This window comes from Humulus lupulus, chromosome X (genome assembly GCF_963169125.1).
Source record: "Humulus lupulus chromosome X, drHumLupu1.1, whole genome shotgun sequence".
Taxonomy (NCBI): Eukaryota; Viridiplantae; Streptophyta; class Magnoliopsida; order Rosales; family Cannabaceae; genus Humulus; species Humulus lupulus.
In genome coordinates, this window is record NC_084802.1 from 103,094,344 (window position 1) to 103,108,617 (window position 14,274).

Genomic DNA, 14,274 nt, shown 5'->3' on the forward strand with positions numbered 1-14,274 from the left:
ACTCATGTCTGGTCAAGCTTTCCTTTTCCCTTACCTGCACCACAAAGCACCTGTGAGCCAAGGTTCAATAAGAAAACTCAACATGTGCATAAACAGATAATATAAACTTCCAAACACTTATCCAGCACGTCCAACAGTAATAACCTACACATATCATCATTCAGTTACAAACAGGTGGTCATTGGACCAATTTGGGGCCACTGCCCTAAACAATTTACCATAGAGTCAATCCTGGGGCCCTATGCCCAAGCTGCGTGACAATAGAGTCACTTGGGGGCCTTGCCCTTAGCCTTGAGTAACTAGTCCTAGACCTAGTCCAGTGTACCTAGCGCTTTAATGTTTCATCAACCATAGGGTCGAACAACGTAATAATACGTTTCTGGTTCAAGCCTCAGCCTTTCGACCAGCGCGCTATTTCCGTCCTTGACTAATGAGTCAAGCTCTGATCCAGGAATATAGACCACAATACAGAAATAGATATGGATAGGCATAACCCAACAAATAAGCATGCATGCATGTTAATCACATAACACCATCGAATAACCATTTGCACAATACTAATCATACTTATTTAATGGGGCCTCATGCCCTAACTACGAAATTCACACAACAGTCATAAAGCACTTAAGCAGATATCAACCAACATGCGAAGCAGAAGTTTAAATATAAATGTCCTCGGAGCCCAAGCCCTAGTCAAGATAATTGATAACAGTCAGGCCAACCCTAATCACATATAACACATATTGGGTGCAGTTTTCTTACCTCAGATCCAAGTAAGCGTAAATAAGAATGACACTCGAGCACGATCCTAGTTCCGAGCCCCTAGCAGTAACCTAGTCACAACCATAAAATAGAATTCCATCAACAACGATCGAATAAAGGCTTCTGGATCGAGTCCAAGCCTCCGCAGCCTCAATTTCCACTAAACCGGGTAGTGGAATCGATCGAGAGCCCTAAGGAAAAAGTTCCGTTTTTAAAAATCTTCCCATGGCCAAAAATGTGCAAGCGGACCGCGACCTGGCCCTGAGGGTCACGGCGCACCCCTCCTAATAGAGAGCCTCCTTCCCTCTGTCAAGAGGCACAGGCCGCGACTTGCCCTATATGGTCGCAGCGCGCCTCCTAGACAGAGGCCTCCTAAGGCCCTGAGTTCAAGCTGAGTCGTGGCCCCTCAAGAACAAGGTCATGACTTGGCCCCTTGAACCCAGATTTTCTTCCATTTTTGCAGCCAAATTCAATCCAAACTAACCCAAATTCACCCCTAAACCATAATTCAACTGTCATAATAGTTCTAACAACTTCCCAGCAACAAAACCAAACAAAATCCAGTCGTAAAACTCATCAAAACACCAACTCAATTCTCAAGCTAAAAGTTCAAGAACACTTCAAAGAAATTATGGATTCTATAGAAATTCACTTATAACAGAGAGTTTGAATGGTTACCTTAGCTGTGAATAATGATCTTCTTACCACAAGCTTTCCAAATCCCAATCCCAAGCCTTCAATTCTTGTGTTTCTAGCCAAAATCCTTCTCAAATTTTCCCAAGAACTAGCTTGAAGCAACTTAGAGAGAAAGAGAGAGTGAAGGTCGGTTTGGAGAAGTGTTTTGTGTTTTTGTTCTTTGTTTGCTTAAGCTTAAACGACAAGCTAAACCCGAGGCTCAAGGTACCAAAAACGTCCCCGAGGCCAAAATGGTCAAATCCCCAATATTTTCTCCCAAACTCACTAACTTCAAATATATCTCCAATTATTCATTTACATTACCCGATAACCCAATTAAATGCCTAATACCTAAAATACCCCTCGACTCGCCCCGAGTCAGGTATTGAGCCCAGATGTGACTTTCCCGCTAACTTGCTCCCTAGGATCGCCTCGTGTCGAGTAACTCAAATAAACCCACATAATAATATGGTCTCACACATATATCAGATAAATATACAATTATGCCCGTAATGGGCCAAATTACCAAAATTTCCCTTCTAATAAGAAACAGGCCCACATGCATATTTAATACTCCTAAACATGCCCAACTAGTCATGTTAACACATAATTCACATAATTACAGTTAAATATAACACTTACGCATATCATTCCATATATTGCCATCCTGACCCCCTAATCAAGGCCCTAAGCCTTATTAGGTAATTTTGGGACGTTACACCAAGCATTCAAGCGGAAGAATCCTCGCTAATAATACAAGTGTTCAACACATGGATGACTCCCATCATAAAATATTTCGGACAAGGATTATTACCAACAGATAGGAGTAAGGCAAGGACACTTCAAAGACAATCAGAGCAGTTTATTTTGATCGTTGGAGTCTTGTATAGACGAGGATACTCAATGCCTTTATTATGGTGTGTCCCTAAGGAAAAGGCTAAAGAATTGATGCAAGAAGTACATGAAGGTTTCTGTGGAGATCACGCTGGGGGGCAAAGTTTGTCAAAGAAGATTCTCTGGCAAGGATATTTCCGGCCTACCATGATTGAAGACTCTATGGAATTCTTTATGAAGTGTGATAAGTGCCAACGATTTTCCAAAATACCACGAGCAGCCGCAAATGAGCTTAAACAGATGCAAAGCCCATGGCCATTCGCGCTTTGGGGAATTGACCTAATCGGATCTTTGTCTACAGGAAAAGGGAATGTTAAGTATGCAATAGTTGCTGTTGACTACTTCAATAAGTGGGCCGAAGCCGAGCCACTCGCAACAATCACGACCAAGAAAGTATTGGATTTCGTCGTCAAAAACATTGTATGCCGATATGGGTTGCCAAAAAAAATTATCTCAGATAATGGCACACAATTTGACAGCGACCTTTTCACCGATTTCTGCGAACGACATCATATCATGAAGAGTTTTTCGTCAGTTGTTCATCCACAAGCCAACGAACAGGTTGAAGTCATCAACAAAAATCTAAAGGACACAGTGAAGAAAAGGCTCGAAGAAGCAAAGGGAGGATGGCCAGAACAATTGCCAGAAGTACTTTGGTCCTATAGAACATCTCATCGAACAGCAACAGGCCATACACCATTTTCCTTGACCTATGGGCATGAAGCCATGTTACCCGTTGAGTTAGATCCACCATCGCATAGAAGGCTGACATACGACCAGAGCACGAATAACCAGTTATTAATGGAGTCTTTGGACTTGGTCAACGAAAGGCGCAAACAGGCTCAACTTCGAGTTGCAACTTACCAGCAAAAGTTAAGAAAGCTCCATCAGTGAAAAGTATTGGAGTACAATGTTGCCAACCTTTGATTCAAAACCCTACAATGAATAAAATATACTTGAACCGTATGTCTTCATTTGTGACAAGGTCTACTACTATTCCTATATAAAAGTAAGCAAATAGTATAATATTATGTAGTTATTTAGCTAAAAATTGTAGTAGGTAATTTAGAGTAGTTTAAAGTAAGTAATACCTGGGTTGCTTTTTTGAATCATGTATAAAATTTCTGGTATTTTACTGTATGAATCTTGTCGGAGCGACTAACATGCTCTATAGCTTTTTCTCTAACTCTCCAAGCTTTTTGATAAGAAATTAAGACGCTATAATCATCTACCATGTCATCAACAATTTCATTGGGTGTGTAGTTTCTTTTTGGGTTTATGAATTTTATTTTTATGACATTCCTAACTAGGTTGCTTCTAGCTTAAGGATTATCTCTAGAAGTTATGTCTAATGTGCATGTATGTGTATTCTTTATTTTCCTAATCCTGAACATTTTTGTTTTGCCATGTTTTGATGCCAAAAAGATTCATTTGCAATTGTCATCCACACAAGCTAGTTTGTAATTAAGAGATGATGATCTTTTTACCTTGAAAGGTTGATTTTTTTTTTTTTTTTTTTGAGTAAAGGCTAATGACAATTTTTTATGTTTCTTTGTTGCTGAAAACTTATCCAACAACTATCACATCAACTTTAGGATTATACATTACATTTGTTTTATTTTCCCAGCTTGTCGCAACTTCTTCTTGAGCTTGTTCAAGTATGAAATCTTCTATGGATTGTGCATATTCTGTCTGGGTAGGAAACTTTTTAGTCATTTGCATGTCAAACTCAAAGCATTCATCATGGGAGGAGCTGCTGCCAATGCAATGTATTGGGCCCGTGTCTTCAATTGTAGCTGCTTCCTTTTCTACAAAATTTACCATTAGAGGGTAAGTAGTCTCATCATCATTTTTCTTTATGATTTGTTCATAATATTTGCATCCATTATTGTCTTTGATCTTTATAGGTGGGATTCCTTCTTTAATTTTAAATTGGACATCAATGTTGAATTTGTTCTTATTCAAATCCAAAGCAACACAAATTGTTTGCACAAGATTTTCATAGGAAAAAATTCTTGGTATTAATATTTCAACCACTTCATAATCTGTGTAGTAGCTCATGTCTATCCATTTTTCGTTGTAAAAAAGGATTACTATTCATGGATTCATAACCTGTTCAAGTTACGAATAGGAAACTATATCATAAGTTTATTTTTAGTGAGTGTTGTTCATATTGTACCAATTAGTTGCCTAACTAAGCTGAGTGTATATTTTAGATTTGTAATGCAACAAAAGATGCTGCTTTGTTTCTTGTTTATTTTTAATTATCAAAGAAACACTTAATTGTTAGGAGTAGCTAATTTGTTGCTGGTATTTCTTAACAAAAAAGCAAGTCAATTTTTTATATTCGTATTGGTTTCCTATATAAGTAGCTTGTTGTTTTGATTGTATTAAAGGAACCAAAACAGTACATGTAACGTCCTCCTAATCCAGGATCATTACACTATGTACTTTAAATTGTGTCAGACTTGCTAACCAAGTCGTTTGGTTTAAAAATGTGTAACTATGGTTAATGTCAAGGGTTAGGGTTAAATTTTTTTGTCAAAAGAGTTGTTAACTTTTATTTATAAAGATTCATACAGTCGTGGGATCACAAAATATTACAACTAAACTTTTAAAAATGTGTATATATATCAAAAGTTACATTCAGCCAACCTAAGCGGCAAAAACATGGCTACAACCCTAGTTCCTCTAAGACATCCCCGATCGTAGTGGTCGAGCAGCCGCATATGTACACGCCGCCACCAAAGCTCTCCAACTCATGGCTGGTCAAGCTTTCCTTTCCTCTTACCTACACAACAAAGCACCCGTGAGCCAAGACTCAGCAAGAAAACTCAACATGTGGATAAACAAAAAATAAAAATTCCCAGATACTTATCTAGTTTTCCCAGCAATAATAACCTACATATACCGTCATTCCGTTACAAACAGGTGGTCATTGGACTAACTTGGGGCCGCTGCCCTAAATAGTTGGCCATAGAACCAACCTCAGGACTTATGCCCTAGCTACGTGACCATAGAGTCACATGGGACCCTCACCCTTAGCTCTGAGTAACTAGCCATAGAGCTAGCCCAACACCTTTTGTTTTCCAACGACCATAGAGTCGCCCAACGTAATAGTATGTTGCTGGTTTAGGCCTAAGCCTTCCGACCAGCGCGCAGCGCGCTTTTTCCGTCCTTAACTAATAAGTCAAGCCCTAATCCAGGTATTTAAGCTTTCATATAGAAGCAGATATGAATAGGCATATTCCAACAAAACAAGCATGCATGTATGTTAATCACATAACACCATCGAATAACCATACTCACAATACTAATCATATTTATTTAACGGGGCCTCATGCCCTAACCACAGAATTCATACAACGCACATGAAACACTTAAGAATGTATCAACCAACATGTGAAACAATAACTTAAACATAAACCTCCTCGGGGCTCAACCCCTAATCGTGATAATTGATAACAGTCGGGCCAAGCCCTAATCACATATAACACGTAATGGGTGCAGTTTTCTTAGCTCAGGTCCGAGTATAGCATAAAAAAGAACGACCCTCGAGCACGATCCCTGTTTCGAACACCTAGCGATAACCTAATCACAACCATAATATAGGATTTCGTCAATAATGAGAAAATAAAGGCTTCCGGAACGAGTCCTAGCCTTCGGGGCCTCGAGTTCCATTAAACGGGGTAGGGGAATCGATCCCGAGCCCTAAGGAAAAGGTTCCCATTTTTAAAAACTCTCCAAGGCCAAAAATGCCCAGGCGGGCCACGACCTGACCCTGAGGGTCGCGGCGCGCCCCTCCTACCCGAGAGCCTCCCCCTTTGCAAAGGGACGTGGGCCGCAACTTGCTCTTGAGGGACAGCGCGCCTCCCAGAAAGAGACCTCCCTGGGCTCTGGGTTCAGCTGAGTCGTGGCCCCTCAAGAACAGAGCCGCGACTTGGCCCCATGAACCTAGATTTTCTTCAATTTTCAACTACTAAATTTAATCCAAACCCCAATTTCACCCCCAAAACCATAATTCAACCCCCACAACAGTACTAACATCTTCCCAGCAACAAAACCCAACAAAAATCCAAAACTAAAACTCATCAAAACACCAAGTCAATTCTCAATCTAAAAGGTTCAAGAACACTCTCTAAAACTGCCAAGCAAACATAGAATATCAATGGCAAAAACATGATCTAGAGCTTACCTCAACTGGAGATTAATCTCACAAGCTGCAACAAAACTAATTCCCCAAGTTTAGGCTTCAATTCTCCAAGTTTCAGCTAGAAATTCTCCTTAATTCATCAAAGGTTAGCCTAAGAAAGCTTTGAGAGGAAGAGAGTGAAGGAGAGAGAAAGAGTCGGTCAGTGAGAAGTGTTTTTGTGTGTTTTGTCTTGTGTTTCCTAAGGCTTAAGTGACTTAAGCTAATCCCGAGGCTCGGGGTACCAAAAACGTCCCCAATGGCAAAATGGTCAAATTCCCCAGTATTTCCTCCTAAACTCCCTAACTCCAAATATATCTCCAATTATTCATTTCCATTACCCGATAACCCAATTAAATGTCGAATGCCCAAAATACCCCTTGACTTGCCCCGAGCCGGGATTGGGTCCCGTTGTGACTTTCCTGCTAACTTGCTCCCTAGGACCGTCTCGTGTCAAGTAACTCAAACAAACACGTCTCACACATATATCATATATATGCACATAAATATACAATTATGCCCGCAACAAGCCAAATTATCAAGATTGTCCTTCGAATAAGAAACGGGCCCACGTGCATATTTAATATCCTTAAACATGTACAACTAGTCATATTATCACATAATCTACATAATTACAATTAAATATAACAAATAAACATATAACTCAACATATTGCCATCCTAACCACCAATCAAGACCCTAAGCCTTATTAGGTAATTTTGGGACGTTACAGTACAATTTGTCTTCAAAAATTTACTGAATTGTATCCTTCGTATGAATTCATTATATGACTATGCAATTTAAAGTAACTAAACAGGAAAGCAACCGAAGAGTAAAATTTAAATTTGGATATAAACTTTAGAATTGTTTTGAAACTTATTTTTCATAAAGGTAGAAAAATCAAGTTAATTTTTTTATAAACCTACTAGTTTCGTATATAAGTAGATTTTTGTTTTAATTATACGAACGCAACCGAACGATACACTTTGTATTCCAAAATTTTCTAAATTGTCTCATTTTATGATTTGTTTATATAGTTCTGCCATTTAAACTAAGGAAATAGTAAAGTAATCAAAACATTAAAATTTGAATTTGGATTTAAACTTTATAATTAGTTTTCAAACTAATTCGTTGATAAGGTTTCTCGATAGTTGAATGAAATAAGATCGTATTGTCAATTGATCATCAATTAGTGTATACACTAGATTCCTTTTTTACTACACAAATTTAATTTTAAAAATAAATACCTGGTTTGTAGTTTATTGGATTGATGTTGCTGTGATCTGAATTTTTGTAGTTCAACTTACTCGCCGGAATAAATGGGTTTGATCGCCTAAATATATGCTGTCCAAATTTCTGGCAACGTTTTGTGCAAGTATAATCTGGAACTCGGCATAATTAATGGAATTGATAGCTTGATTAAATCGGAAACTATTTTTCTTGAATGTTTGGTTTTGATTGAGAATATTCTGTGATTCTAATGGAATTTCTTGTTGATTGCCTTTATATTTGGAGACGATTTTGGTAGCTTTCCAATTTTGGATGGAAGGAAATTTGGGATCATAGACCAAATTGTATCAATGTTTCTATTTTCAATTTCCGGTATAATAGTTTTGAATCCAGTATTAATGTGCTGATGTGTCACGGTATAATTGTAATTTAAATTTTTAATGGTAAATGTGTAATTAATTGTAATATTACGTATGTTGTTAAAAAAATCTCCAAAAGAAAATAGTGCTTTACTTTCCTAGACCTGTCTCTTTTAAAGGGATAACTTGAAAAATACCCAGTTTTAGGATTAGTTAACTAAAAATAGCTACTAATAATATTTAGTTGAATATTACCCACTTTTTTAAGCACATTTCCCATATTACCCTTAAAACACTACTAGAAGTCCAATGTAAAAATCTAAATCTTTGCCTCTGTCGTGTCATTTACATCCCTCTTTAAATAATATTCCACTGTCAGTTCCACTAGACCACTGTATAATGGGTAGAGTCATTAATAGTTTAGGTATTAATCTAAGAGTTTTAAAAGGTGGGTAAAAATTAAAGAGGTTAACTTAAATTGGGTACTAAGTGTAATTTTCACTCTTTTTCTTTTAAAACACAACTAAAGTTTGGAAAGAAGGCCCATCATAGTTGGGCGCGGCCTGAACATTGCCAATAAGGGCTGGGCTTTAGGCATGGTGAGCCCAGCCGCTTCAGTCATATCCACCAACTCCCTACCACTTCTCTTCCACTCAAAGCACTGAATAAGCGATCCAAGGGCCAGACCAACTACCCGCATCGCCAAGCTCTCGCCCGGACAGCCCCTCCTTCCCGCCCCAAACGGCAGAAATTTGTAACTCAACCCTTCCACTCCCTCAACTTGGAATCTCTCCGGCTTAAACTTTTCAGGCTCGGTCCAAATTTTGGGATCATGTTGTATGGCCCACATGTTCACCAATAGCATCGTGCCACGTGGGACACGAAATCCCCCAACGGTGCACTCCTCCGAGGACTCGTGTGGAGCCAAGAGTGGATCAGCTGGGCATACTCGAAGGGTCTCATAAATAACGCCCTGGAGATAAGGAAGTTCGAGAAGATCTGACTCTTCTATCAACCTGTTTTGACCGATATGAGCCTCGATTTCGGAATGGGCTTTTAGAAGGGCCTCTGGGTTGTTGAGCAAAAGGCTCATTGCCCATTCCATGGTTCCGGCTGAAGTATCTGTCCCTGCTGACAGCATTACCTGAAAATAATGATATTAGTAAGAATAGAGAGAAAAGAAACAGAGTAAAATCCAAATCAGCATAAAGAGAAAAGAAAACAGACTCACTAGCATCATGCCTCTTATGAACTCATCAGTGTAATATTCGGGTTCAGTTTCTTGTAGTGATAATAAAACATCGCTCATGGTCTTCCATCTCTCTTCAGAAGCAGAATTTGTATTTGTTTTTCTATGTTTTTCAATCAACTCCTGCATGAACTTGTCTCTCTTACTCTGTAACGACACCAACTTTTTATCCAGCCCACTTAACCCAAAATAGTTCAGAACCGGAACGAAGTCTCCAATGTTAGTGGCCCCGCTCAAGCGAAATGTCTCGGTCACAATTTCTTTGAACTGACTCGCTTCCACTTCGACTGCGTTCTCCCCGTAGTATCTCTTTCCGGCAATCATTCTCATAACAACGTTAAGAGTCAGCTCGAAAAATGTTGACTTCATTTCAATGGTCCGAAACTCACCATCTTGGAAGCTTCGAAAGAGATGGCGAACCAACGACCTTGTCTCAGATAAGCGCACCCCACTAAACATGTGGAGTCTGTTCGACGACAATAACTCGATGGAAGCTATGCGCCCCAAGCTGCGCCAGTGGGGACCATAAGAGGCCCAGGTCAGTGTAGTATATTTATAGCCGAGGTGCTTTCTGGCCAGCAAAGTAGGACGGTTTGAGAAAACGACATCGTTTTTGGTGAAGCATTCCTCTGCGGCTGAAGGGGAAGATATGAGCACGACGGGGCGGGAACCGAACTGGATGTGTAAAACGGGACCGTATTGGTGGGATAATTTGGCGAGGGTTCGGTGGAGGGGTTTCTTTAAAAGGTGGAGGTGACCTATAATCGGCAAGGAAAAAGCAGGGCTTGGTGGGAGTCCCCTGTTCTTATTATGAAGCAAAAAAAAACTTATGAAATAAAGGGAGATGAACAATAAAACGTAGTAGTAGAATTGTGTATCCATGAAGAGAGATTGTCTGCAATTCTGATGATTTGCTCCAGATATGAGACGAAGAGAAACTATAGTACTGTTTCTTCTTGCTTAGTTACTCACGATGTAGTTTTTATAGTAATGTACGAATCTTTTGATACTTTTTAACTAGACAGCCGTATGTGATTGTAGATTGTAGTCCTTCCATTTGAGATATTAAGATGATGAAAGGTCCAGGTGGTAAAAGCTAGCCACAATGTGACAATTTTGTCAATTTGGGGTAGTTTTTATTAAACTAAAAATTAGCTGTAGCCTAGCCCAGTTAGAAGTATCAACTTCAATGTGTAACTAAAGTTGCTGCAACTGGTTTGGCTTGTTATAATTGGATGTTATTTGGCTGACGTATCAATCATGGCTTCAATTTGCATTCTGTATATACAGACACATATTGAACATGCATGTCACATGATTGAGGCTTAAAGTATATTCCAATGTATCGAAATATAAAAGACTGATTCTAACATTTGAATATGGCAAGTACTGTATCTGCATGCAGAGAGAAACAGCAGAACCCATTTTTGTATTCAGTATGCTAGCAGCGAAACAAATCGTTTACCGACAAAACCTAAAGTTCAATTTCAAACAAATTTTGAACGGGATATAAACAAAAGATCAATCATCATGTCCAGTAGTCCTTTATTACTTTCTTTTTTTAAAAAAAAAAAAGAGTAAAAATCAGTGGCAAGGAATCTGCTAAATTCAATGAGAAACTATCAGTCTCATGATCATTTGTTCAAATATCAAAAAAGAAATTACTTAGCAAGATGATAGTTGTGTAATTTCAAGAATAGATCTAGAATGACCGGTAACACAGACCTTCACAATTTGTAAATTTGGCTATTAAAAGTCTATTTATATGAGGAGATATCACTCTATTTCAATATAGGCCAATGTAACAACATATGTAAAATTGACTTCTTTAAGCTGCTTAGACTACCACTCCGCTTTAAGCTACTATAGTAGGCCACTCTACTATATTAAAAATGATCTTAAGACCGTAGCGTAACGAAGTAAGGACTCGTGAAAACTAAAGTCCATAAAAGCGCAAATTATATTTGTAGCTGAAATTCATACCAAAAAAGGAAAAAGAAAAGCCTACAGTTGGGTAAAAGCTTCCCAAGTGTAAATCCATACCAGCATACATACTGAAATAAAAAGGAATACATGTCTAGTATTACCTGGGCACAAAAACATTATCTGAACATTTCACTAGCCAGTGGATGCACTAAGCACAAACAGGTGTCTTCAGAAATAATCTAAAATCTTTTCCTTGAAAAAACTGAGAAGCTTTTCATAAACCACTGCTGACAATTCGAAGACATGGCAGACCGTACTCACTTCTATTGCTCAATCAAGGCGTACGTTGTCTTTGGCACAAGTTGAATAGCATTATCCACAGCATTACTATTGCTTCATTCTCTTTCAAAAGTGTACCCTTAACCTATAACATCACTATGGGTTGAACAACCTTCTCACCTTGTGAACGAGCCTTCTACATATGGGACATACCTTGCTCTCTCCATCCATGATCCTGCATAAAAAATAAAAAACATGCACCCTAATGGTTAATATCTCTCTGTAAAAGGTGTACCCCGAAGACAACATTTTCTCTTGTATCCATTCAAATACCTCTGAGCGCAATCATAGCAAGTAGCACAATGACCACAAGGAACAAAAAAACAATTGCGCTGATCATCGTAACAAATAACACATAATTTTGCATCATACAACTCCTCAGAGCTGCTACTAGACGCCTCAGAGTCATCATCTTCTTCATGTTCAGTTGTTCCATATGTACATCGAATTGGCTTCTCTAACAGCATAGGGCGAGTCTCAGCAACGTCATCGACAGTGTTGTACATGACAGGACTTTCAGTTACGTCACCATCACAGGATCCAAGGTATTTCAGTAATAGAAGTATAAAAACCGTAATAAACCCTGTAATATTGTACGTGAGTTAGTGCTAGCTAGGCCTACAGGATATTAATTGTTAATTATAAGTTTTGGAAAAGAGTGAACAAATAAGGATTATATTGTGTCAAATGTTTTGTACCTAAAATTGCAATATAGGTTATGACACGAGCCACGAAAGAAAGCTCAAGGTACCACCCTTCTAGATGACCCTGTAAATAATTATTAGATTATCTAATTAGAGCAAGACAATGAGTCAAACAAGTTAGAGAACATTGTTTGGGAAAGCCTTACGTCGTTGGGCGTGGTTACTATCACATAGTGAGTATATGAGATTAGAATTCTGAGCCGGCAAGACCCCTTTGTTGTTGAACACTTGTTCTTGGCTTTAGTAATATCATACATCGTTGATGAAACATTCACACTCAGAGATACAACTATACTTCTGGAATTTGAGTTTATGATGTCAAGGTAGTACCTCTCATCTTCGTCAATAATATACTCCATTTCTTTACCTATAATCATCCACAAATTGCTTATATATAAGAAACATTTAGATAAACAAACTAGCATGGTTAGCCACTGAATGTGAAATTTTCTGAGAACATGCATGGAAAAATTGAAGTTACCTTCTACTGGTTCATTAAGGGCCAGGGCACTAGAAGAAACACTTGACAATTGAGGTTGCAGTGTTTTATAGCTTCGTTCACCTGTAGAAACACACAAACATTTTTCTTAAAGGTGAACAAGAAAATCCAAATTCATGAGGCGGTTGAACGGGTAAAATTAAAGTTATCTTAAAGTTGAAATAACCTTTACTCATAATCGCTTCAAGTTGATTCATTGAACTACTCTGAGCTTCTAATCTCAATCTTATCCTTGAACCCTTGTTTAACCAGAACGAAAATCCCTGCTTTTTTTATTAGAAAAATAGAATAAAATAAAAATAAAAACTTGTTCTTTCAATAATACATACGAACAAACAACCATATATTTGAAGCCAAATAAATTCAGGGATGATATTGTTTAGCAATTCTTGCTACCTTATGACTGTAGGATCCAACAGCCAAATAGTTCGACACACTCCAATTTGTTTGGGAGCTCAATTCAGGTTTTCCATCAAGAGCATAAAGAGAAACACCTTTATTATTCTCATTTCTTACTTGAACTTGCTGAACAAAAAGAGAGCTCGCCTTAACCAGCCGTGAAGAGTTGGGTCCAAGAACCATACGACAATCTCCATAATACCCATATCGTAGAGTAGCCGAAACTGGAGGGAAAAAAATAGAAATGCCTCGTTTGAGAATGAAAGGATCAGCGGGAAAAAAAAATTAAACTTTCATAGAAGGTGAAAAATTACATGCCACAAATCCAGAGGGTGAGAGGAGTTAGAAGGCAAGTCCAGGAGTCATGCCACGGCTGAGAACGGGTAGGAAGAGTCCAAACCGGTCGATACATGGCTTGTTGGGAGAGCCTGCAGAGAGAAGAAGGGTTATCGGAATAGTAGCTACATGAATAAAACTTAATGGTAATAGAGAAGAAGAGAAGAGGCATACAAATTTCGATGTTGGGATTAGACCAGTAAGTCACCATTTGTTTGAGGGTTGGTGTGTGCTGTAATAGTAATAGTCCACTTCCACTAACCGTTCTTAATGAGATTGGCGGGTTATTCAATGGCGACGTTTTTGAATGTTAGGTGTTGGTTATTTTCGTCTTTTTCCTGAAGGTCTGCTCTTCTCGTTTTTTGGATTGTGGTTTCTTTCTTGGATCTTTTTAGCTGGAATTTATTCATTTTTGTTATTGTCAATTCAAAATAAATTGGGTGGACCAAATAACCTAGAAGAAAGCACTCATATAAGTGGTGAAAAATAAGGTTTCGGACTAGAGAATACTGTCTAAATTCCTAGTATAATGATTAATGAACCTGTTAAGCAAAAATTTCATATTTATAAAATAATAATAAAAATAAATAAATGCAAAACACAATTTCACCTATGCTAAATTTATAGCATAAGATTTTATTTATTTAAGTTCGACCCATCCGAGATTATAAGAATAACCTCTTAATTACAATCTTTTTATTTAAAGGAAATAC

The 14,274-nt window shown here is 38.2% G+C and overlaps 2 protein-coding genes across 5 annotated transcripts; both read right to left on the bottom strand.

Moving 5' to 3' along the window:
• Nucleotides 1–8,419: 8,419 nt before the first annotated feature.
• LOC133803352 (cytochrome P450 81Q32-like) lies at nt 8,420–10,314 on the bottom strand. Its single transcript, XM_062241359.1, has 2 exons — nt 9,341–10,314; nt 8,420–9,253 (listed from the first exon to the last, which is right to left on the bottom strand). Exons 1-2 carry the CDS (start codon nt 10,238–10,240, stop codon nt 8,633–8,635), a joined length of 1,521 nt encoding a protein of 506 aa, XP_062097343.1. The 5' UTR covers nt 10,241–10,314; the 3' UTR covers nt 8,420–8,632.
• Nucleotides 10,315–11,295: 981 nt separating this feature from the next.
• LOC133803353 (E3 ubiquitin-protein ligase APD2-like) lies at nt 11,296–13,891 on the bottom strand. Of its 4 annotated transcripts, none has more exons than XM_062241361.1 (9): nt 13,736–13,891; nt 13,544–13,653; nt 13,223–13,449; nt 12,993–13,089; nt 12,809–12,889; nt 12,474–12,694; nt 12,322–12,391; nt 11,897–12,206; nt 11,296–11,798 (listed from the first exon to the last, which is right to left on the bottom strand). In XM_062241361.1, exons 2-9 carry the CDS (start codon nt 13,635–13,637, stop codon nt 11,720–11,722), a joined length of 1,179 nt encoding a protein of 392 aa, XP_062097345.1. In that variant the 5' UTR covers nt 13,638–13,653; nt 13,736–13,891; the 3' UTR covers nt 11,296–11,719. The 4 variants fall into 4 exon arrangements, with proteins under 4 accessions (XP_062097345.1, XP_062097344.1, XP_062097347.1 ...); XM_062241360.1 differs by having other exon boundaries at nt 12,993–13,092; XM_062241363.1 differs by having other exon boundaries at nt 12,993–13,092; nt 13,540–13,653; nt 13,736–13,760.
• Between the last annotated feature and the right edge of the window lie 383 nt (nt 13,892–14,274).